This window comes from Grammomys surdaster, unplaced genomic scaffold (assembly GCF_004785775.1).
Source record: "Grammomys surdaster isolate TR1022 unplaced genomic scaffold, NIH_TR_1.0 338, whole genome shotgun sequence".
In the NCBI taxonomy this organism is placed as follows: Eukaryota; Metazoa; Chordata; class Mammalia; order Rodentia; family Muridae; genus Grammomys; species Grammomys surdaster.
The window spans coordinates 3,045,727-3,070,299 of record NW_021604757.1 but is presented as its reverse complement, the minus strand read 5'-3'; the positions used below and the strand labels follow the sequence as shown (position 1 = coordinate 3,070,299).

General features: G+C 40.9%; 1 protein-coding gene and 1 non-coding gene across 3 annotated transcripts in view; one reads left to right on the top strand and one right to left on the bottom strand.

The window, feature by feature from the left end:
- Positions 1-22,094, bottom strand: part of CUNH11orf49 (chromosome unknown C11orf49 homolog) — a 165,476-nt gene extending 143,382 nt beyond the window's left edge. Inside the window, exon 1 of one of the 2 annotated variants that reach the window (XM_028778467.1) lies at positions 21,950-22,094. In XM_028778467.1, the coding sequence (XP_028634300.1) occupies positions 21,950-21,995 (46 nt within the window). In that variant the 5' untranslated portion in view covers positions 21,996-22,094. The remainder of the gene's footprint in view (positions 1-21,949) is intronic. The other variant, XM_028778468.1, reaches the window with a different exon arrangement.
- On the top strand, positions 4,874-4,980 carry LOC114630413. The gene has a single exon (XR_003712820.1). It is a non-coding gene; the product is annotated as a U6 spliceosomal RNA (small nuclear RNA).
- Positions 22,095-24,573: the final 2,479 nt, after the last annotated feature.

Sequence of the window (24,573 nt, the reverse complement as noted above, 5' to 3'; positions counted from 1 at the left end):
CTTTTCAAGGTTTCTTTTCTTCTTGAGGCAGGGTCTCATGAAGTCCTGGTAGGCCTTGAACTCAATATGTAGGATAAACTTGAACTCCGGATCATCCTGCCTCTACGTCAGCCAGAACATGAACAGTACCACCGGCAGTTTTGTGGCACCAGGGCTTTGGACATGGGAGACAAGCATTCCTACCAAGCTGTATTCCTCACCCTAAGAACAGCACTTTCAGGAACACAGATTGGGGCTAGCAGATGGCTCAGGCAGGGTGCTGCCACCAAGCCTGGCCTTCTGAGTGCAGTCCCCAAGACCCACAAGGTAGAAGGGAAAAATGGACTTCTGGTGTGCCTTTTGGTAATTGAGTGTGACAATTTCCAAAAGTTGTTGTCTGACCTCTACACATGTACCATGTGGCATGTTCACACCTCTGCCCCATACACTAAATAAATAAATAAATAAATAAATAGATAGATTTTAAAATCTTGTCTGTTTATTTTGTTTTTTCAAGACAGAGTTTCTGGGGGCTGGAGAGATGGCTCAGAGGTTAAGAGCACTGACTGCACTTCCGGAGGTCCTGAGTTCAACTCCCAGCAACCACATGGTGGCTCACAGCCATCTATAACGTATACAATTCCCTCTTCTGGAATGTCTAAAGGCTATACTGTACTCATATACATAAAATGAATAAATATATCCTTACAATTAAAAAAATCATTTAAAAAAAAAAAGACAGAGTTTCTCTGTGTAGTCTTTCCTGTCCTATGTAGACCAGTCTGGCCTTGAACTTAGAGATCTGCCTGCCTTTGCCTCCCAAGTGCTGGGAGTAAAGGTGTGTGTCATCACTGCCCAGCATTAATAAAATATTTTCTAAATATTTAGAAATACGCATTCTGGTTTTGCTTTGTTTTTATCTAAATGACAAAAATGTGAAAGTATGTTATTTTCACTCAATGTCTGGTTAACTTTCATAAAACAAAATAAAATCAATGTACCCTTTGGTATTTCCCAAAGGTACATATTTCCCTTCCAGCAAAGAGCAATCTTTTTACATTAATAGTTAATTGCCTGGCCTGGTGGCACACGCCTTTAATCCCAGCACTTGGGAGGCAGAGGCAGGCAGATCTCTGAGTTCAAGGCCAGCCTACAAAGTAAGTTCCAGGACAGCCAGAATAACACAAAGAAACTCTATCTCTGGGGGAAAAAAAATAATTATAAAACAGACAAAACTAATACATCACTCTGTGTAGCTAAACCACCAGGATGCAGCTACATAGCTAGTTACACTCATTTCTGCAAAGGCACACCAGAAGCAGCAAAGCACAAACACAACAAACAAGCTAATATTATCTCTGACGATCAGAAAACGAGAGATGACTAAAGTATAGGATAAAGAACTCAAGTCTATTTCATTCAGTCCAAAGAAGCATCGTACCACTTAATACATGTGCAGAACTGAGAGTCCCAGCATTCAAACAGTCTCTGGCCAGCCATTAACCCTCACCTCTCTTCTTCTTTCTTAAAATTGGTGATACATTTTGGGGATGCCAAGTAAGGCCTAAGTGGTTAAATTCTACAGCCAAAGCATTTCTAGACTAAATCTCATAATACAGAATTAGTAGGTTGGAGTCCAGCAATTCCAAGTACCAGAAACTACAGAACTCTTTTCTAAGGCTTCCCTAGCAACTTGGCACTTGGAGTGTTCAGTTAGCTGATCATAACAGAATGTACTTCCTGAAGAGTCGACTCTAATGTGACATTTACATTTCCCACAGTTATAACTAAGGAACCCATGAAGAACCAAGTTGTAACTGTCATGACAAAAGCTTTGTAAAGATAGTTATCAAAGGGGCAATACAGCTAATCCGCCAACCTGCATGAATCTATTTTCCAGAAAGCACTATAGGTTTTAGTTACAAACCCAAACACAACCCCATAAATTAGCAATCCTGGGGTTGGTTGCATGCCACTTACAATGTTATGTCAGGAAGAGAACAGTAAAGTCACAAGGTAAAAATTAACTGTTCTATATAGTTACCTCAAGTTGTAGTTCTTGGGGTGCAATATACACATCATGAGTAAATTCGCAAAATTTTTACTTAGGCAATGTGAGATTTAATTCAAGTTAGGGATGATGGCAATAAGCTACTAATGTAATCCTTTATATTTACCTAGTATTTTATTTTAAAGTGCTTTTAAAAAATAGCTGGCACTTATAAAACAGCATGAGCTTCTCACTCAGATCAGAGTTCTTAGCTAAGCTGGCTAAACATTCATGGCCTTAGGATTCCTGCCCTTTGCCTTGTGAGGAGAATGGCACTGTCTTAAGATGGAGATTGTTAGCTGGGCGGTGGTGGCGCTGGCGCACGCCTTTAATCCCAGCACTTGGGAGGCAGAGACAGGCAGATTTCTGAGTTCAAGGCCAGCCTGGTTTACAGAGTGAGTTCCAGGACAGCCAGGGCTACACAGAGAAACCCTGTCTCGAAAAAAAACAACAATAACAACAACAAAGATGGAGATTGTTTCTCGAATGGCAGGCTCACCTGTCAAATCCCCACTAAGAGCTGTCTACAGCCTGCTCATGGATATGGCTGGAACAATGCTTGATGATCTCAGTCCTTTCTATTTCTATTGCCGTTGTAGATATTTATAGATGCCCCAGGCCAAAGTGCACAGGGGCTGCCTGAGATGAGTGACTGAACAGCGCAGGCTAAACAGGGAGGCCTCAGTTTACTCTTTTTTTTTTTTTTTTTTTTGTTTTTTCGAGACAGGGTTTCTCTGTGTAGCCCTGGCTGTCCTGGAACTCACTCTGTAGACCAGGCTAGCCTCGAACTCTTGAACTCAGAAATCCGCCTGCCTCTGCTTCCCAAGTGCTGGGATTAAAGGCGTGCGCCACCACCGCCCAGCCTTTTTTGAGACTCATGCTAACATTTAACATTGATGTATAGTAATGGTATAAAGCACTTCCAAAATACTCTATGAAAACATACTTTGGATGTATTTTACCAAACCAATAATCTTTGACTTATGACTTTTAGGAATGTTGTAATAATAGGCAATCAAACCTACATTTTCCACCAGCCCCAGTTCAAATACAATCTATTGTCCTCAGGAAGTGTTCCCTAATTCTGCTCTGACTAGAAACAATCTTTTCATTTTCTGAACCCCCATCACCTACTCTAGACAGACCCTGGCACCTTCTCCTGGATGCTGCCTTATTCCTGCTACCCACATGCAGCACCTTCTGCTAGGCCTCTTGCTTTTAAGGATAGACAGATGTGACACATTTCCCTTTTATCCCACTTAACACTCAGCATCATGCGGCACCCTCCACACAATAGCCATTCGAATGTTTACTGACTGACTATGTAAACTGTACCCACTATTTATAAACTGTGGTGCTAGTCTTTATTCAGTGAAGCCACTGCAGGCCTGTACTTCCCAGGTGGGAAACGAGACCAGAACACTCTGCTACTATTAGGGTTCTTGCAGGAAGCTACTTTTGTCCTCTTCTCAGCCACTCTTCACGTTGCCTTTCTAGTGCCCTTCTCTCTATTCCAGTGAGAAAGCACGTGTTCCTTCTGTTGTTACTAAGAGCCTCATTATGTTCAAGGTGAAGTGAAAAACTGCATTCGATGCAATTACCAGTTCTCACAAATCTGGGGACTACTTGTCATTTGGACATCCAGGGCCTAAATAAAAGAAAGTCCGAATTCTTTTCACTCCTAAAAACGATTTTCTTTTTTGAGAGAATGGAAGTCCACAGCACAGGAAGCAGTCTTCAGTAAGCCACCGTCCATAAACAGCTTTGCTGAGAGCGTAACAAAGGTTCTGTTGTGCTCTTGCATGGCAGGGCCAGTGAGCAGCAGGAGCAGATGAACTCTTTAAGAAACAAGGGTTCTGTCTTCATGCAAATGTTTGCATTAATAAAAAATGAAGAAAACGATATAGAAAATGCAGACTAGCTGAACATAATAGGTCTCTAAATGGGAGGTTTTTCACGTTTTCCAGGCGGAGTCAGCAGGTCTTTTAAAAACTTTGTCATTCTGAGCATTTCACAGACATCACAAGAAAGACATGCAAATAACAGAAGCAAATCAAAGGACGTCCCGCTGCTCTGCTGGCGCCTCCCTTGCCCATGCCTGGTTTGTCATTTTCTGTTAACCCTAGAGCTGGCTGTATTCTGCTGAGGAATGGAGTCCCTAGCCCAAGAGGCAGTCATGTCCAGCCAGCGGACTCCAGCACTGATAACATCACAATGCAAGCCATGTACCACCACTCAGGGACACGTGCTGCCAGGCAACAAGTGCAGCGTGTGATTTTTACACACTCGGCTTGCAAATCTGCATGGGAAAGAGCCTCTAACAAGCCACTTGAGAAGATGTGGTTTTCTGGAGTGTGCACATCACTAAGTTCTCGGAAGGATTTGTGAGGCTCAGTCCTTCAAAGTAAAGTCAGGACCAGAAAAAAAAAGCTTGGGCGGGAGGGGTAGCTACTGGGTGCCAAAGCCATGCACCATGTGCTTAGCCAACCTCATTTAATCTTCACCACCACAAATTCAGGCAGATATCCCATTTGACAGCTGAGGAAACTGAGGCTGGAGAAAGTTATATAATTGTCCAATGGCAAGCCAAGGCTCAAACCATATGGCAGCAAATTTCCCGCCACTCCATAAATTTTTTTGTTACACACAATTAACCTTTTTTTTTTTTTCCTTTTTAGAGAGGAGGGAGACCAGAGCCTGTTGTATGGTAGGAAAGCAGCACAGTGCTGAGCTGAACTCAGGGCCCATATATGCCACTGCAGAACCACTGGCATGGTCCTTGCTTCCCGTTCTAACCATCTGGATAATATTTTATCAAGTTTTAAGAGTAAGAAGCTTCAGAGAGTGCTCGCTTCGGCAGCACATATACTAAAATTGGAACGATACAGAGAAGATTAGCATGGCCCCTGCGCAAGGATGACACGCAAATTCGTGAAGCGTTCCATATTTTTCAGAGGATCCAGAAGTGACTCCTCAGGAGACTGACACAGCTGTCAGCTCCCCTGCCTCCCCCTACGGTCGACCCCTAGACTTCCACGCCCTCCAGAAGGGTTCCTGGTATGCCTGGCTTTGCCCTCATTTCTCTCGCTAGAGAGCTTGGCCTCTTGATCACCACAACAAAAATTGGCTTTTTCCTAAACCAAGGCCACCCTTGATATGGCCGCTAACATTGGGGAGCCTTCCTTTATGACAATATTACACCCCAAACTGACAAATGGTTGGTAACTTGAACATTTACAAGAGACTAAGATGGCTGTGAGTTAGTCCAATGACGGGATTATTGTAGGTCCACTTCCCAGGGGCCCACCCAATGCAGCCGAAAAGGAGTGCATGGTGCTGGGAGTGGGTGCAGCCTACATGGCCTAAGACAGGGCTCTCACCCTCCTTTCACCCACATCAGAGTCCCTTGACGTTGCCCATCATCGACAGCCTAAAACCTTCGACCATCGATGTGACTCGTCTCACATCAGTGTTTTGGGGTTGTGAACTTGTCTAAGACCCCCCATAATTAGACATCCAAATTCAAAACTCACATAGTTGGGATTGAACATAAGACGCCTTCTCTAACTAAACAGAGAAGGGGGAGATGCCAGAAGCCAGGACCCTCGCCCTTACCCTTACCCCCTACCTTTCCCCACCTGCACAATGTCCTCTGAAGCTTGGCAACTGCAAGATCCTGCTTAGCAACTGCAGATAGACTCAAAGCATAGTACCATGTCTTCTTAAGAATAGCAGGGAGACCATAACTCAAGCAGTGTACCATATCTTCTGAAGAACTGCAGGTAGATCATAATTCAAGGCAGTGTACCATATAGACCATGACATGTTTCAAGGCACAGGCCAAGAAGATTTTGTACTTTTCCACCACCTGGACCCTCTTACCCCCTCCCCTTGTAAAACATGCTATAAAAAAAAAGCATTTCATGTTCAAAAAAAAAAAAAGAAATTAAAAAAAAAAAAAAAAAAAAAAAGAAGCTTCAGAGAGCTGAGCAGAGTGGCTTATGCCCATAATTCCAGTACTCAGGAGGCTTAGGTAGAAGAATCGCCAAGAGTTTGAGGCCAGCCTGGATTACACAATAAACACCAGCAAAGTGTGCTATGAGAAACACTGTTCCTAAATACTACACGCTACACACACACACACACACTATATACACACTATACACATGCACACACATACACTATATACACACACACTCTGCTATACCACACACACACACACACACACCACACACACACACACACACACACACACACACACACACACACACACACCAAAAAAGATGAGGTGGCTTTTTAGGTTGTGATAAAAATCTGACTTAAGGTGCAGATGCTCTATCACGGAAAGAGGACTATAATTTAATGTGCAGTACACAGTATCCAAAGATCTCCGAAAGGTCATCTATAGATCCTTGGAGGTTGTACCACCTATGTGAAGAAGAAAAGAAGGAAGCAATGGCACTAGCACACATATCTCCTTCCTGAGATATGCATGGTCTGTTTTCTTTTTATCTTTCCCCCATACTCTGTTCTGTTCCCTACCATTATGTTCTGCAACATAATGATGGCCCACTGAATCCCCCAACCTGCAAATTCTGTGTCCTCTAACACACTGTTCCTCTCTACCAGGAAGTCAATTAAGCCTCACCACAGACTCCGGCCCATCGGCCTCTGGATTGCACAGTACTCCTTCCATTCCCATAATTTTGCTTTCCATGGTCTCAGTGACTGCAGTCAGGAATACAGTAAGTACAGGCTTCAGTACTCCATGAGGTCTGCAGACCAGGGAGAGCGGGGATGCAGCAAGGCCGACGACAGCTCATTACTGTTTCATCACTGCTCCTAAGTTACAAAAGCGTGAGACCTCGGCAGAAAGACTCTCCTTCGTGTTGTTCAACCCCTATCATTTTACACTAAATAAACCAGAGTCCTTACTTTCTGCCCCTCTTGATTCAAGGGTGCAGAATTCTTGGCTTACTTAATGTGACTTTGAAGTTTTCCATATTTCATCTATAATCATACTGCTGAAATTTTTCTTTGTATAAAGGAAACAAATCATGACAAAAACTGAATTTTATAATTCCTTGGAGAGCAAAAAAAGCTAAAGAAAAATGAATTAAAAACATGCATACTGAGGGTCAAACCAAACCCACTATCTCTCCATTTCTCACAACTTTTTCATTTTCTACCTTTTAAAACTTTATTTGGTACTATAGTTTTCAAAATTGTATTAAGTATCCTCTTATGGTAATCAATATTTCTTTTTATAAATATCTTGTTTTGCCAGGCAGTGGTGGCGCACACCTTTAATCCCAGCACTTGGGAGGCAGATGCAGGGGGATTTCTGAGTTTGAGGCCAGCCTGGTCTACAAAGACAGTTCCAGGATGGCCAGGGCTATACAGAGAAACCCTGTCTCAAAAAACCTAAATAAATAAATAAATAAATAAATAAATAAATAAATTATCTTGTTTTGTGTTAGAAACTTTAAGTTTTTATTTTTATCAAAATAATTTATTATCTCTCTATGGATACACAGTCTCTTATTTTATCTCATTCCTCAAATCTCCAGGTACAAATTAGAATGTTTCTAAGAATAAAGAGATGTCTAGAATTTTTGAATAGCAGTGTCTATCACAAATTATGTAAGTTTATGGCTGTTTTCTCTCATTTTATCATGATTGTTGATGACAGGATTTTATTGTCCTGCTGGCCTGGAACAAGCTGTCCTCTGTCTCCCAAGTACACATAAAGGCATGTGCCATCATATTTGGTGATATTCTCTTTCATAAATAATTCTCCCTTCACAACACACACATAGGTTCACATAAAGATCACATTTCTTAGCTTCTCTTGTAGCTGCTTTGGTCATATAATTAAATTAAGTAACCAGAATCTTTTAAGTCTTCTAGAAAGTACTTAAATAGAATTAAGTATGATTCGAGATGTCCCTTATTTACCAGAAGAGATAAAAAGTTCCTTCAGTGGGCTGGAGACATGGCTTAGTGGTTAAGAGCACTGACTACTTTTCCAGAGGTCCTGAGTTCAATTCCCAACAACCACATGGTGGCTCACAACCATCTGTTACGGGATCCAATGCCCTCTTCTGGTGTGTCTGAAATCAGCGACAGTGTACTCACATACATAAAATAAATAAATAAATCTTAAAAAAAAAAAAAAAGTCCCTCCAGTCCTCATGGAGTCTAAGAAAGGGACCAGGTCTATGGCTAGGATAACAAGGTGACAGAAACTCAAGTCTTCCATGGCACCATAGAGTATACTACCCCTCCCTGTCCATCCCAAAAGAAAACAACCTTCTACATTGCATTTACTTAGTGTCTGCTTTTCTTTAAGATTTATAGTATCTTTTGTGTATATTTGTATGCATGTACTAGTGGACTTAAGTGGACTACATATGTGTGCAGGAACCCAAGGAGGTCAGAGAAGTCAAAATATCCCCTGGAACTGGAGTTACAAGAGATTGTGAGCCATGACATACGGCTAAAAACTGACCCTGGGTCCTCTGAAAGTACAGTAAACTCTCTTACCTACCAAACTGTCTCTCCAGCCCCCATTTTATATGCTTGAAGACAGTATCTTAGTCTGTTGTGGAGGTTAGTCTGGAACTCACTCTGAAGTTTGTAGCCATCCTCCTGCCTCACTTCTTGAGTGCCTGGAATACAGATGTCAGGCATCATACACAGCTTCCTACTTTGTTTGAACCATATACTTTTTCTAGGAAGTACAGATGAAGAGATCAGACTAATAGGGATGCAAGTGTCCAATCAGAGAGCCCTTTGACCTCCTGCTGTGTAGACATGGAGGATAAGATGGCGCATGTGAAGACACTATCCAGAAGACGTGCACTGTTGTCCTCAGACTCACTGTCTAATGGCAGGATAACAACGTTCACAACTTAACATTTTAATTGCTCCTGAACGTTTACTACCAAATACTCTCACACACATTATCTCTTTGTACTTCATAATCAACCTGGGAGTCAAATAAGGCTGAATTATCTTCATCTTACAAATGAAATTGCCTAAAGTCACAAAGTTTGTATGGTAGGACAAAAACTCAACCTCAAACTCATAGTATAACTATTTGCACTGAATCACAGTATTAGGATAATTCACAAAGAAAGCTTAAGACAGTCCTGACTAATCCTAGTTAATTGATAAAAACATGATTATAACATGCCCAGAACTCACTGCCAGACAAGCTAGCAAACTGATGTGCTCTGGGTTCAGTACAAGACTCTGTCTCAAAGGATAAGGTAGATGAGGCTGATAGGATGACTCAGTGAGTAAAGCCACTTACCACTAACCCTGACAATCTAAGTTTGATCTCTCCTTCCATAGTGGAAGGAGAGAACTGTTCTGTTACCTCATGTATAAGTCAGCATGTGTCAACACACACACACACAGCATACACATATGCTCATGCACATACACAAACACCCAGCATATACATACACATACACAAACACAAACAGACACAAACACACACGGACACATACAAATAATGGTAGAATATACCCAGAACCAACCTCTAGCCTTCACACACAGGTATACATATCTGTACATGTGAACCTGTATGAACATGTAAACCCATACACATATACATACATACAACACATACACAAATTCTGGAATTATATCATAATAGTGGTAGTACGAATTTGTGAATATAGCAAAAAAACCCACTGATTTCTATATTACATTGAATTTAAAAGGACAAATCTTATGGTAGATTAATTATCTCAATAAAAGATGACAGAGGGCTGAGGATGTAGTTTTCTTACATGTATATGCAGTGTGCATGGATATGTGCGTTGTGCAGGCATGTGTGTGTTCAGATGCACAGTCACATATGTATGTCTATGGATGCCTGAGGCTAACACTGGAAATGTTCTTTAATGACTTTCCACCTTATTCATTGAAGCAGGGTGTCTCACTTGAACCTGGAGCTCTTGTTCCAGCTAGTCTAACTAGCGAGCTTGCTCTAAGGATCCCATATCATGGCCTTCCAAAGGCTGGGATTACAGGAAGGCTACAGGCCTCACCTAGCATTTACATAGGTTCTGGGAATCTGAACTCCTATCCTCAGGCTTCACACTTACATAGCAAAGGCCAAAATGGTCCCCATGTCCAGACTAGGAAAAGATTAACAAGACTGCAGAGAACAATTGTATTATAACCTTGAAGAGAAGAAGAAAGCAGAGCCACTCCCCCTGGAGGTCTAGCTCATTCCCATTTACCTATATGCTTACCCTTCTCTGAATAATGGCCATGTATTCACGTTATTGATAAGGTAATCATTTTATCTATAAGATGATCATATCCAGCCAGCAGGTCTGATGGTTGATAGGCTATTAAGAATGACAATTTGGGCCCCATTCAATAGTTTACTATTGAGATTCCCTGCCTTATACTAACCCGTCTTCTCTGCTTTGTGAGGTAGCCCTTATTGACTCCATTTGTTGGGGGAAATTTGATCTATGAAAATAATAACAGAAATTTTTATTACAAACCGTCATCTCTCTAAAGACCTCCCCATGATTACCTCCTCAGTCTTTTCACACTCCTTTGAAGCAGGTGCCAGTATTCCTCTTGTCATTTTCATACGTAAAATTCTACAGCTCAAAGAGCGTGGTAATGTATTCTCTGGATGAAGCTGTATTTTCTACATTAGCTAGAACATACTGCTCAAGACCACAGACTCAAGTTTGAACTGTATATAACTCAAGGGTACTGAGCTTCTAGTCTTCTCTCTGGCCAACTTTCAATACATCACATTCTCAAAGACTAGGGTTGTGCATGTTATTTAAGTCCATGCATCCACTGTTTGTAAAAACTATTGTAATCAGTTTTCTAAATTTGTCTCTTTAAGTTTTGTCTGGTTACTCAGAATCTGAATTATTTTTTGTGTCCTGTCTGTGCACTAGCCTGTAAATGCTGTCATTGGGAATATTCAAGCAGCCTCTAAGACAAAGCTGCAGGGCTAATAAAAGCAATTCACTTGGGGGAGAGTGCATTTCTTCTTTTCTTTTTTCTTTTTTCTTTTAAGTAGCTAACACACAAAGATGACTCATTAAGCCCCAAAGAGGTGACTATGGCATGTAAGGGCTTCTTATGCAGCCTTCCACAAAGAGACCTGAGTGGCAGCATGCGGCCTCCTCTTCTCTGTATTTTTCTCCAGGCAGAATGTGCATTTGTGTGGCTACATACACAGTTATAATCTCCTCTGAAAGGCAATTCCTTCCATATGACAGGCTGAACAGTGGCCCGACTGCTAGCCTCATGTTGTCCGTGCAGTTAACATGCTGAAATACCAGACACATTTCATCTCTCCTTTTTGGAAATCTAAGATGAGACACAAGAGGCAAAGCTGTGAAGAACTCCACACAGAGAAAAAGAGGGCAGCCCAAGTGCCCAGACTCACTTTCTCATGGGCCCAACTTCTTTGTGTTGTTGTCTGCTTATTTGTCAATTTGCAGGACTTTGGGGCATGAGAACCATGGAACCCAGTGGTTCTGGCAGCAGCCTCTCCATCTGACAAGTGAAGCCAAAGACATGTAGCCTTTGGTACATTTCACATTCAAAAGTGTTATTGTTTCAAACATGCCTATTTTAAAATATATAATTTTCCCATTTAGAGCACGTTGTATGTAAGTTGGCCACTGGAGGAATTCTGCCACAAGATTTTTTTTTTCCTGAGGCAATGGGGAGCAGAACACCCAAGCACTTGGGAGGTGGAGGTAGAAGGATCAACTACATATCCAATACAAAGCCAACCGAAAAAACAAACACACAAACCAACGATGTAACACAGGCCTGTCCCTTTCTACCAGATGTCTGTTTACTGGGGCCTAGAGAGTTGTTCAGGTGAGAGAAGTCTGAGATTAATTAACACCTGGTGACATCCTGAGGCACAAGCAAATTTGTTTTCGATTACAGGAGCTGAATCTGTGTTATCACAAGCATCTGTAATCTCAGGGCCAGAAAATAGCATTAACAAGACCTTGAGCTACACAACAGGACAGCCAGAAAAAGGCTCCTACTCTCTCTAAAGGATAGAGCTTTTAAAAGCTAATTCACTAAAGAAACAGAAAGGTCTTGAAGAAGTGCCTTTTTAAGCAATATTTACTTTTAGTGGGCTCCCTCTAATCAAACAAAAGTTATTCAAAAAGGTTTTATGAAAAATATATTTGATAATTTCATAGTAATTGCTTTGTTTAAAGAAAGGTGCTTAAGAAAAACATATTTAATGGGATCAGTAATTGGGTAAATTCAGATGTGTTTGGGAAAATCCCTCCTCTCTTTGATAAATCATTAAAATTCTGTTCAGATAAATGTGTTTTGACTTGCAATTCCAATCATAGAATGAGCTGTTTCCTTACGCTGCTAGGGAAATGGAATAAGGGTGATCCCAGAGCCAGAAAGAGGACCCGGGATTACTTGACAAGGGTAAGTCTCCTGTCAATCAAAGACCAGCACTCAGCACACAACTTAGGGACAGGATCTCATGGATATGCCCCAAAACTGTACAAAATTTCAATCCTTCTTAAAACATCAGCTTTAAAATACTGATTAAATCTTACTGTTGAGTAACCAAAATGTAGAAACTGTTATCAACCAAGAAACGAAGCTTAGGATAATCAGAGTTTAAAGCCAAAAGCATCCAGGGCAGATTTTAATCACTTGTCCCTTTTTTTCCCCATCCATCAAAAAGGGGCAGGGACATGGTGTCTCTTCACGTGATGGGAGTTCAGTAACTGTTTGTTAAACTACATTCCTTTCTCCCATTTATTTTTAAATATATTCTACTGCTTACAGCAAACCATTCATCCAACAACTGAGCACTTCACTTGGCCGACCACTATACTAATGTTAGAGACACTGAGAAAAGCCTGCCCTCACGACTTACATTCTAATCAGAAACAGGCGTTATCCAAGGATCCACAGGGGAAACCAAGGTTACTGTGATGAGGACAGAAAGAGAGGGTCATGAAAGTCTCTTCTCAAACACCAGTTACCTACTCTGCTTCCCTAGGCAAATGCTGTATGTATGGGAAAAAATTGGCTGCCAACCTTTGGACAGAACTTGAAAAACTTTATTATTACTTGAATATATAAATGATAAACAAGGTCAAAACTTTTTAAAGAACTTTGTCTGGAATAACAATGAAATCACTCTGCAACTTATTTTGGAGAAATGGAAGTGACCAAGGGTCAGAAACCACAAGGCTTGGAATTCATTCGCTCCTCCCACTCCCCTAACAATAAGCTTACAGAGCTTGCAGAGTCCCGGGAAAGGTGGGAAAGAGGGCGTGGGATGAACTTCCAGGAACCACTTCCAAGGGCACATTCCTGAACTTCCCCTCCAAGGGAACTAACTGCCTGCTGTCCCTGCCATGACTGAGAAGCTGCTGACCAAATCGGGAAGCAAGAGAGCCACCAGTTCCAGACAGTACTCTCCAACATCTCCAACACACGCTTATTTCTCTCACTCAGTGTTCTGGTCATTTAAGAGGATGTTCCACCTTGGTTTTGCTTTAGACGACCAGGAAAGGGAGCAGTGTAAAGAAGGGAGGTGACTGAACAGCTCTGTAGCTGTTCTAAAGTGACTTGTTTTATATTAATCTGGTTTCCTAAGATTTACAGTCAGTGTAACACCTATATTTTTTTTTAAGATTTATTTATTTATTTTAAGTATATGAGTACACTGTAGCTGTCTTCAGACACACCAGAAGAGGGCATCCAATCTCATTATGGGTGGTTGTGAGCCACCATGTGGTTGCTGGGATTTGAACTCAGGACCTCTGGAAGAGCAGTCAGTGCTCTTAACCGCTGAGCCATCTCTCCAGCCCGTAACACCTATATTTTATTTCATTTCATTCTCTCTCTCTCTCTCTCTCTCTCTCTCTCTCTCTCTCTCTCTCTCTTTGTTTTTTGTTTGTTTGTTTGTTTGTTTGTTTCAAGACAGGGTTTCTCTGTGTAGCCCTGGCTGTCCTGGAACTCACTCTGTAGACCAGGCTGACCTCGAACTCAGAAGTTCGACTGCCTCTGCCTCCCAAGTGCTGGGATTAAAGGCATGCGCCACCATTGCCCGTCATTTCTTTTCTCAAACAAACTAAACACTTGACGTTCTGAAGATGATTTTAGCTAATTAAGTACTAATGTTCTGTAGTATAGTATGGGTTTGAAAGGCTCCCTAATTATATTTGAAACAAAATAAATTTATCAAGAGTCCTCCAACAGCAAAAACTAACACTGTGTTTGGCAATCATACAAGTATCTCATGTTATGGCATCAACAAATACAAAAAGAAGAAAAAAGAAAGTCTAGAAACGCTTAGAAGTCTTCCAGGTTGAATGACTTTTATGTCAGAACCTTTGCCAAGATTCCAAGAGACTGCATAGGCTTCACAGCTGGAAAGGGCTGTCAGTGACTGTGACATTGTCTTAATTCAGGTTCTCTGAGAAGCAGACACCAAAACAGAAGCAAGGGAGATATTAAATGAAGCCTTTAGACAAAGCTGAACTCACTCCAAGGATCCTTGTTGTATGAGCGTATACAATAGTGAGGACCCCATTTTTTTTTATGTCACTGAATGTATTTACAGCAGAGTTTAGCCATGTAGACAGGAATTAGATTGCTCAATTATATCCCATTTCCAACATTAACTAACTAGCTACTTGATATCTCGTGTGTGTGTGTATGTGTGTGCGCGTGTATGTGTTCACTTGCACACATGTATGTGCATGCATGTCTAGGACCCATTTGGTGAAAAGAGTAGACTGAGTCCTGTAAGCTGGCCTCTGACCCCACATGTGCATATTGGCACCACATCCACCCACCTCCTTCATAGACACATGAAAAAAAATTAACAAAAAATTTTAAGGACAGATTAAAGAAAAAACTCTATTATTTATTGTAATTCTTCTAAATGCATAGATCTCAAAGGAAGAATATAACCTCTGATTACTGATTTCCTACAAGTGGCTATTATGCCACCCTATTACCAACCTCGGCTGGTAAGCAGGTTCTACAGAGCAGAAGAGCCAACTTGAAGCACAAGTGAAAGCACGCACTTCCACAGATTAGATGGAGGAAGAAGTAAACCTCACAGGCTCATACTCGGGTCAGCACGTAGGTGGTTGTGTAAGTCTAGGTCCAGAACAGGCTCCCTTCATCTCTAGAGTTCTCCACACCCAACAGATATACAGACACACCTCAGCAGCTGGCATGGGCCAACACGTAGCTTTCACATGGTTGGAAATGTCTCAGAGGTCTACATAGACATTTCTATCCTTCTTCATCTCCTTAGCAGGCTCTGTCTTCAACCTAGACATCATGATACTTTCTGTTGCTACATTGGACTGCCAGTGTGAATGTCTTCTTTCCTGATGATCTTAAGACCCTAAGCCAGGCCAGGACTATAGGCTCCAAATTCATCAAGTCAATGTGGAAAAGAATTCAGTTCATCCAATATGATGGAAGGCTATTTTCTCCAGGAATAGTCAAAAGCTCAAATGGAATCCGTATAAAGCATGAAGAAAAATGCCTAGAGACATTCATTTATAGGTGTCCCTGTAACCCATACCAAAACTCTAAAGAGAGGTTCTATATGGACTATCCAGGAGTACTCAGCTGTAGCTTTGTTTTGTTTGTGTGTATGTTTGTGTAGGTGTGAGTGTATGTGTGTGTACACACCACATGAACTTTTCTATCTATAATAATTTTGTTCTCTATTTTTTTCTAGGCCTATACATGCTAGTGAATTTATAAATTGTAAAAGTCAATCAAAGTGAATTAAGAAAAATAAACAGGTTTTGAAATCTTAATCAGGCAGTATGGTCTAATGTATAAAGAATGGCTTTTAAAAGTTATTTGCTTATCTTTGAGACAAGGATTCACTATGTATCCCAAACTGACCTCAAACTCAGGATCCTCTTGCCTCAGCAGCCCCAGTGCTGGAATTATAGGCATGTGCCACCATGCCCAGCTTCTAGGGAGTGGTTTTAATGGTTGTTACATTGAAACTGAATCCTTCAAAATAACATGTCTTTATGAGAGACCAAGTTATAAAGGGCGGGGTTAGTTCTTAGGTATAAACAAATTTGTTTTAGCAGTTACACAATTTGCTGAACAATGAGGAAGTCACTGAGCAGCTTGACTTTGATTAGGGTTGTAGGAATGTGCAGACTCAGATTAAGACTGTTAACCACACAACAGAGCAGAAGGAGCATTTGTCCAGGGTTCAAGGACTAGTTGAATTCCATCAACACTGAAACTTTTTAAGTGCCCTGAAACAATGAATCTACTCACAGACTGTTAACACCGCCACTAGTCTTTCACTTATACCTCTCAGAAAAAGACCAACTTCTGTTCCCCAAGCAGCAGTCTACCAATACACCATGCATCTGAGATATGTACTTTAAATAGCAAAGCTTCAAAGATCTGAATAAGGAATTAGGACATTCAAATATTTCACAAACTCATGAGTAAGTGAACAAAATAATAGCAAAAGTATAGGTGCTGACACTGTTATGCATTAGATATAAAGTTATACATGCTATTACTCTGCTGAGTAGTTTTGTCAACTTGACAGCAGCTAAGGTCATCCATCTGACAGGAGGAGTCTCATTTAAGAAAATGCTTCCACAGGAAGCTATAGGAAAGCCTGTAGGGTATTTTCTTAGAGACTGATGGGAGGAGGCCCAGACCATTATGGGTGGTGCTACACCTGGGCTGGTGGTCCTGGGATCTATAAAAAAGCAAACTAAACAGTTGAGGGAGACTAAGCCAATAAGCAGCACCCCTTTCTTGGCCTTGCCTCCAGGTTCCTGTGCCACTTGAATTCCTGTCCTCACTGCTTTTGATGATGAACTGTTATATAGAACAGTGAGTGAAATAAACCCTTTCCTCCCTAAGGTACTTTGGTCATTGTGTTTTATCACAGCAAGAGTAACCCCACTAAGACAATAACTATGCCCTTTCGGCTGATTAATAAATGTGTTTCTTCTTTTGTGGGGGGACAGGATCTCACTATGCAACTCTGGCTGACCTGGAATTCTCTATGTTGAACAGACTGGCTTCAAACTCAGAGATCCACCTGCCTCTGTCTCCCAAGTGGTGGATTAAGGATATGTGCAACTATGTCCAGCTTTACTACTGTTTCCTTAATCAAAATGTATGTTCTTGGCCTTTCCTTCTTCCCTATGGACTAGGCCAAAAGAGACACATTGGGCACTTTAACAGCCTTAAAGAGGGCTCTACAAATGTTACTAGCAGCAAGACCTTTTTGACCAAATCCAGCAACCAGAACCTCATTATCTTTCTCAAAAATATCTGAGCAGCTACCACTGGGTACAAAAGCCAGATCTCCAGGTCCCTCTTGATCCCCTGGATCCGCATATACTTCCTGCTAGAACTCAGTCCTTTGGCTCTAATCCCAGTTTCACCCACCATGATACCTTCTGCAGTCATTTCTCACTATGTGCATCAATATCAATTTTAATTCGAAGTTGTTTTATCACTTTTTATTTTACATGAACACAACGTCGTGTACGAGGGAAGTGCAGTGGGTGTATGTATGTGTGACTGTGTGTGTAACCCAGAGGGTCAGCTTTGGGTGTCATTCCTCAGGAGCCATCCATCTTGTTGTTTTTAAAAATTGTTTAATTATTCAATTAGGTCCCCCATACTCTCGCTGCCTCTCTCCACCTTCCTCTCTTCTCTGTATGTGTATGTGTGTGTGTGTGTGTGTGTGTGTCTGTCTGTCTTTTTTTATTAGAACACACATTGGACACATTATACATGTAGAGGTAAAAGAACAACTTGTGGGAGTCAATTCTCCCCTTCCATCGTATGGGTCCCCAAGGATGAGACTCAGGCTGGCAGATTCGGCAGCAAGCACATTTACCCACAGAGCTTGATTTTCTGAAGATTTATTTTCTTGGGGGCTAGAGAGATGGCTTGGTGGTTAAGAGCACTGACTGCTCTTTCAGAGGTCCTGAGTTCAATTCCCAGCAACCACATGGTGGCTCACAACCATCTGTAATGAAATACGATGCCCTCTTCGGGTGTGTCTGAAGACAGCTACAGTGTACTCACATATATAAAATAAATAAATCTTTTTAAAAAAGATTTAGTTTTGTGTGTATGTGTGTGTGTGCGTGTGCGCACACAGGGTCCACACATGCCACTGTGCTTCCATGCTACAGGACACGTGTGGAAGCCAAAGGACAACTATGTTGTCGAGATGCTTCTCTCCTCGCTCTTAACACTTCTCTGAGGGATCAAGCTTAAGTTGCCTGGCTTGCTTTTCCCCTTTAATTTATTAGAGGCATAATGATAACATTAACTCTCATTCCATTGTCTATCAGGAAGTCTGAAAACTTTGTTTTTACATTTTATTTGTGTGTATGTGTACTCAAGGGTATGTCAAGGCACACGTGGAAGGTCATCAAGCTTGAAGGGAAGTTTCAAGCCATCTCATCAGATCATTGTCTAAGGCAATCTTTATGGTCACATCTCCCCCACCCATAACCACTGTTGGGTTTTTCAATGACAATATTTGTAACATTAAGTGCCATGTTGTTGTTTTTCTAAATAGTTTATGGGGCTGGAAAGATGCAGAGGACCCAAGTTCTAGTCCTAAGACCCACCTCAAGCAGCTCACAACCACCTATACCTGTAGTTCCAGGAGAATCTGAGCCTCTGGCCTGCACAGGTACCCGCACACATGTGCACACACCCACACACAGATCCACACATGTATACATAATTTAAAAGAAAATACCTTTTAAAGGTTTATCTATCATGTCTCACTTTAAATTCTAGCTATTCTTAGGACAAGTAGTCTCTTTTAAATTATCATTTTCCCAAATCCTCTTTCTATCGTGCGTGCCCGTGCATGCACGTATGAGCTCACACATTTTTTTCCTTACTAAGTAACCCTTAAGCTTGATGAAAAAACATCTGACTTAATTAAAAATGTAAATTAAGGGCTGGAGAGTTGGCTCAGCAGTTAAGAGTACTGACTGTTCTTCCAGAGGTCCTGAGTTCAATTCCCAGCAACCACACTGTGGCTCACAATCATCTGTAATGGGATCCAATGCCCTCTTCTGGTGTGTTTGAAGAGAGCAACAGTGTACTCGGTACACTGTAGTCAGTGTACTCAGTACTAAAACTGTTGCTTAACAGATTTAAAAAAAAATTAAATGTGGTTAATTTTGTTACAAGATTGTGCAGAAACAGGTATTTTCTTATATTGCTGATGTCAGATTTAAATGACAAAAACCCTTGTGGTCAAGTGGTGGTGATGCATGTCTTTGATCCCAGCACTTGGGAAGCAGAGGCATGTTGGATCTCTGTGAGTTCAAGACCAGTCTGATCTACAGAGCAAGATCCAGTACTGCTGGTGCAAAAACCCTGTCTCAAAAAAGAAAACAAACAAACAGAAACTCTTGTGAAGGACTACGTGGCATATCTATCAATGTTTCAAACACATTTTCTTTCACTTTGTGGAATTTATCCTTGTAGAATTACATGCAAAGGGACAGAATTGCAGGTTATTCACTGAGATATATTTAGTAATCATAAAAAGTTAAAAAAAAAATTCACAGAGCTGGAGAGATGGCTCAGTAGTCAAGAGCACTATCTGCTCTTCCAGAGGTCCTGAATTCAATTCCAAGCAACCACATGGTGGCTCACAACCATCTGTAATGGAATCCAATGCCCTCTTCTGATGTGTCTGAAGACAGCTACAGTCTTTATATACATAAAGTAAATAAATATTAAAAAAATATATTCACTGTCTATCAACATGGAATTGGTTAAATAAACTCTCTAACTTCATATAGCTAAAAATAAGGTTTAAAATAAATGAAAGTTTAGGGGTGGTGGTGTACACCTGCCATCCTCCAGCCTGAGAGTTTTCTTCCTCCGAGAGGTGTCTACCTGGGGCAAGCAAGAGGATGGGAAGCTATATATTGTGTTCAAGGCCGACATGGACTGAGTCTATATAATACTGTCTGGAAAAACAAACAAAGAAGCAAAAAACAAACAAAGAAAAAAACCAAAAGAACACAAAAAGACAAAGCTCCCTAGTATCACATAAGTTATTCTTAATGTACTTTAAATGAAAACAAATGAAACTATGCACTGTATGTTCCTTTATATACAAACTAAACTCAGGAAAGATGTTCACAAAGCCAGCAATAGCACTTATATCTGTGAAATATGCCAGACTTGGTGGGGAAAGAGGGGTGTATCTTTTTTACGGTAAATTTCTTCTTCTTTTTATTTTTGTTATTTGTACATGTCTGCTGTGTGTGCCTTCTGCAGACGTCAGAAGAGGCCCTTGGGTCCCCTGGAGCTGAAGTTACAGATGCTCTAAGCTGCATGCTACAGGTGTTGCACCCCAAACTCAAGTCCTCTGGAAAAGTAGCAAGAGCTCTTAACTACTAAGCTATCGCTCTATCCCCCAAGATAAACATCCTTTTATTTAAAAAAAAAAAAATCTTTTGAATCAACTTTTTATATGATTAAGAAAATGTAATCATCTACCAGGTCTGGTGACTCATTCCTTTGATTCTAGCACTGGATAGACAGAGGCAGGAGGATCTCTGTGAGTTCAAGGCCAACCAAGGCTACATAGTGAAATCAATTCTCAAAACATAAGCAAAATATTTATCCAGAGTTGTATTTTATTTTAAAAGTGTATGGTACATTCATATAATGAAATGTTATCCATCCATGTAAAGAAATGAGTTATCAAGTCACAAAACAATAAGGAGAAACCTAAACATCTACTGAAACACGAAAGAAGCCCGTCTGAAGAGCCCATACACTGAAGGGCTCCCATTATTCTCAAAGCGGCAAAACTATAAAAGTCAGTAAGATCAGTGGTGGAAAGGAAAGGGACAGGGAGAGGGATGAATGAATGGGTGATGCACAGAGGAGTCTTAGGACAATGAAATGATTGTTTTACATCTTGTGAATATATGAGAATATGAATTTGACTAAGTCCAGAAAACTAAACAACACAAAGAGTGATCCTAATGTAACTATAGGCTGTTGGCAATCACACTGAGCTAATATTCAGTTGCAAAAATGTACCAGACTAACACAAGAAATTAATAATAGAAGTTAAACAGAAGATACGGGGTGAGGGGAAGAACTCTACTATCAGCTCAGTCTTCTATAAGTTTAAAATTCCTCTAAATGTTTAAGTCTGTGAATTTTTAAATGTGTATGTGTGCATATAGGTATATACACAAATGTGTGCAGTAAATGCCTTACACACTCACTGCAGGGTGCTTAACAAAGTACAGTACTTTAGCTCGAGAGCAAGTCAAGTTCTGCAGTGAGGAAATCTGATCCTAATACTATCTAACCGTATGGTCTTACACAAGTTGTTTCTTTAGCCTTAGTTTCTCCATCTGTAAAGTAGAAAACACAGCAATCCTTTCTAAGAAAATGGTGCATGCAAAATGCTTACCACGTGCAAAATGCCTAATGAATATGAAAAGCTCGAAATAACAGCGCACTATGAAGGCAAAATTATTATTCACAAAATGACTAATGTCACTTCAGATGCCAAGTTTGCTTCAATACCAACCTATCAATAATAGCCTTGTTTAGGGCCTCAGATTCTTAATTGTGTAACTTAAAATGCAATCCTCATTGCCTAAGAGCCAGTCCATATAATTCAGTCATTCTTTACTTCATAAATGTTATTTTTCATCCCGGTTTGGCCCTAGATTACAGGCTCAGGCCCTAGAACCCCTTCTTTCTGTCCCTCCGGTCCCATCCAGGCCCGTTACCATCAGGCTCCGCCCCAGTCTCCTCCTTACTCCTTCCCCTAACTCATTACTCCTTTCTTTTCCCGAAGATGAAAGAAGCCCCTACCCAGATACTCGTAGTCCGGTAGAGCTAGGCGCTCGGGACTCAGCATCCTTTAACCGGGTAGTTTCCACGCTCCAGCTTTCTTCTTCCGGAACCCAGGTTACAGCCTGTCTCTGTTGCCATGGCACCATGCGGCCAGAAGAGAACTAGAAGGCTGAGAGGGTGTCACGTAAACAAGTCCCCGACTGGCAACGTGGAGCCTATCACACAAGTTCCGGAGGCAGTCGCTTAGAGTCTGTTTTTCTTTAACTCCTACTTTTAGGACTTGGTTTTAGAAGCTCTGAAGTAAATCCTCTGAATGTGTCGAATTTTTTGATGCTGAAGAATTACCATCAGCGGCTCATATCCGCAATTTCTGGATTTCATAATTTCTGTTTACCCTAATGATAATGATCATGTATGGCCCCGCATAACACTGACATCTCATTATCTATTATTAATCACTTTTAGGATTTACTCTCTCAAGTTGGTACAAAACGTTCTTTGTGTCTTAGCAGCTTGAGGTCAGGGGCATGTCTTTAGCCTCTAACAGGGTTAGATACATAGAGGTACTCACTGAAGGCCTCTGAGTACAATCCAAGAGACCCCATATGGTGAAAACAGAGTACCAACTCCTTCAAATTGTCCCCTGACCTCCACATGTCCCCTGTCCCAAATATATATCTCAACAGGGTCTCACTGTATTTCCCAGACGGGCTTGGAACTTGATTTATAGACCAGGCTGACCTTGAATTTAAGAGATCTGCCTGCCCCTGCAGATCCCAGAGTTTTTAATGTTTTAAAGGTGTGTGCCCTTACACCCAGTAAAACGTAATTTTAAAAACTATTCACCAAGTCCTATGTAAGTTAATGACCATTCCTCTCAAATTCCTTTTAGCCACTAGAGCCTACTTCTACTCCTGTCCCTTGGTATTTGACATCTTGTCCAGGTAGCTTTCCTTTTTCCTAAAAAGACACTTCACTTCTCAAAAGAAATGGATCAGAAAACAAGACATTTATTACATATCCTCAGCTGTACTCTTTTTAAAGAAGAAAGACTATTCCTTTCTTTTCAAATAACTAGATTTTTTTTTTTATTTTGCTCCTCCCTCTGTGCAAGAACAGGAAAGAGGTCTGTAGCAGTTGTTACAGCCCAAACCTAGCAGGAAAAACCACTCGCTCCTCACTTGTCTTGTTTTGTTTTGTTTTGTTTTGTTGGTTTTTTTAAAAAGTAAGCCCCTCCCCTTCAACAAAGGAGAAGTTTTTTCAAGAGGAGAGGTTTTGTGACAAAGAAAGAAAACAAAATTTGTGTCATTAAAGGAGTGACTGGGAATCCCACAGACCACCTACACTGGAAGAAGAAAAGAGGAAGATCTTCTCTTATGTTCTAAGTGGCCTATTCTTAGTGTCCTCCAACAAGGAGCTACTCGAACCTTGTAATTCTCCCTTTCCCTTAAATTTGTGTATGTGTCTCAATTCTAGGCTCCTGTGAGTCACTCTGAATTTGTATGTGGTAAGGAGAAAGGGACAGAGCCACACGAAGAGCAGTGTTTGGTGTTCTAAGGTAATGAATTTTCCAGGTTGGGAGTTGATATAAAGTCCTGCAAACTTTGTTAAAAATAATTGCCTTCTCCTTCCTCCACCACTCCTCCATATGGATATAGAAATTTAAAGATTTTTTTTCATACTTGGGCTTATTACTGTAATGTAAGTAAAGTAATAATAAAATTTTAAAAATTGAGATAGGGTCTTATATGTCTCAGGCCGGTCTGTAACTCACTAGGTAGCCAAAGATGACCTTGAACTTCTGATCCCCCTGCCTCCATCTCTGGATTGCTAAGATTATAAGCATGTACCACCAAGTCTGTTTTATTTGGAGCTGGTATGGAATGCAGGGTCTTTCTTCATCCATGCTAGACAAACATTCTATCAACTGGCTACAACCCTATCTCTAGGATGGTAATTGTTAAGGCTAACCATTTTATCTTACTCCGAGGCAATCTGATTTTCAGATATTTTCATGTGTCCTCATGAAAACTAAGGCAATTCTCCTTTTTCTAAGTAGAACTGAGGCATGGGTCATAAAAAAAGGACTTGCTTAATATCATCCATCTAGCCAGTGGGAGGGCTGGAAGTGGATCTCCACTATATCAACATCCAGGCTAGTGGTCTGACCACTAAACCACACAATCTTTTTTAGGGATTGTTGGGTTGGTGTTTATTTATTTCTTTTTCTTTTTGTTCTCTCTTGCTAGCAACGGGGAGCTCCCAGATAAAAGCAGAAAGTTTTTAATTCAGGCTACACACTTGACATCCTCTTATTTGTGGAACATTATCCTGGGACTTGGAGGGTACTGCTACTGGGGTCTGTGTGGTGAAGCTGGGAACCAGCCCCAAGAATAGAGCTTTGTTTGGGCATTAACCCATTTGCGGTTATAATAATGATAAGTTTCAGCACCAGTGGCGCCTGACTGTTAATGACTCAAAAAAAGCTAAATAAGAACAAGATGTCATCGCTGGAGAGATGTGTAGGTCTTTTCTACAGTTCCACTCCTTCTATTAAAGTCCCAAGGATCCACTCTGAGTGCTCTAGACACTGTATTGGTAAGAAAGCCTAGAAAGGACAAGAGGTTACTAGTCTAGAGCTT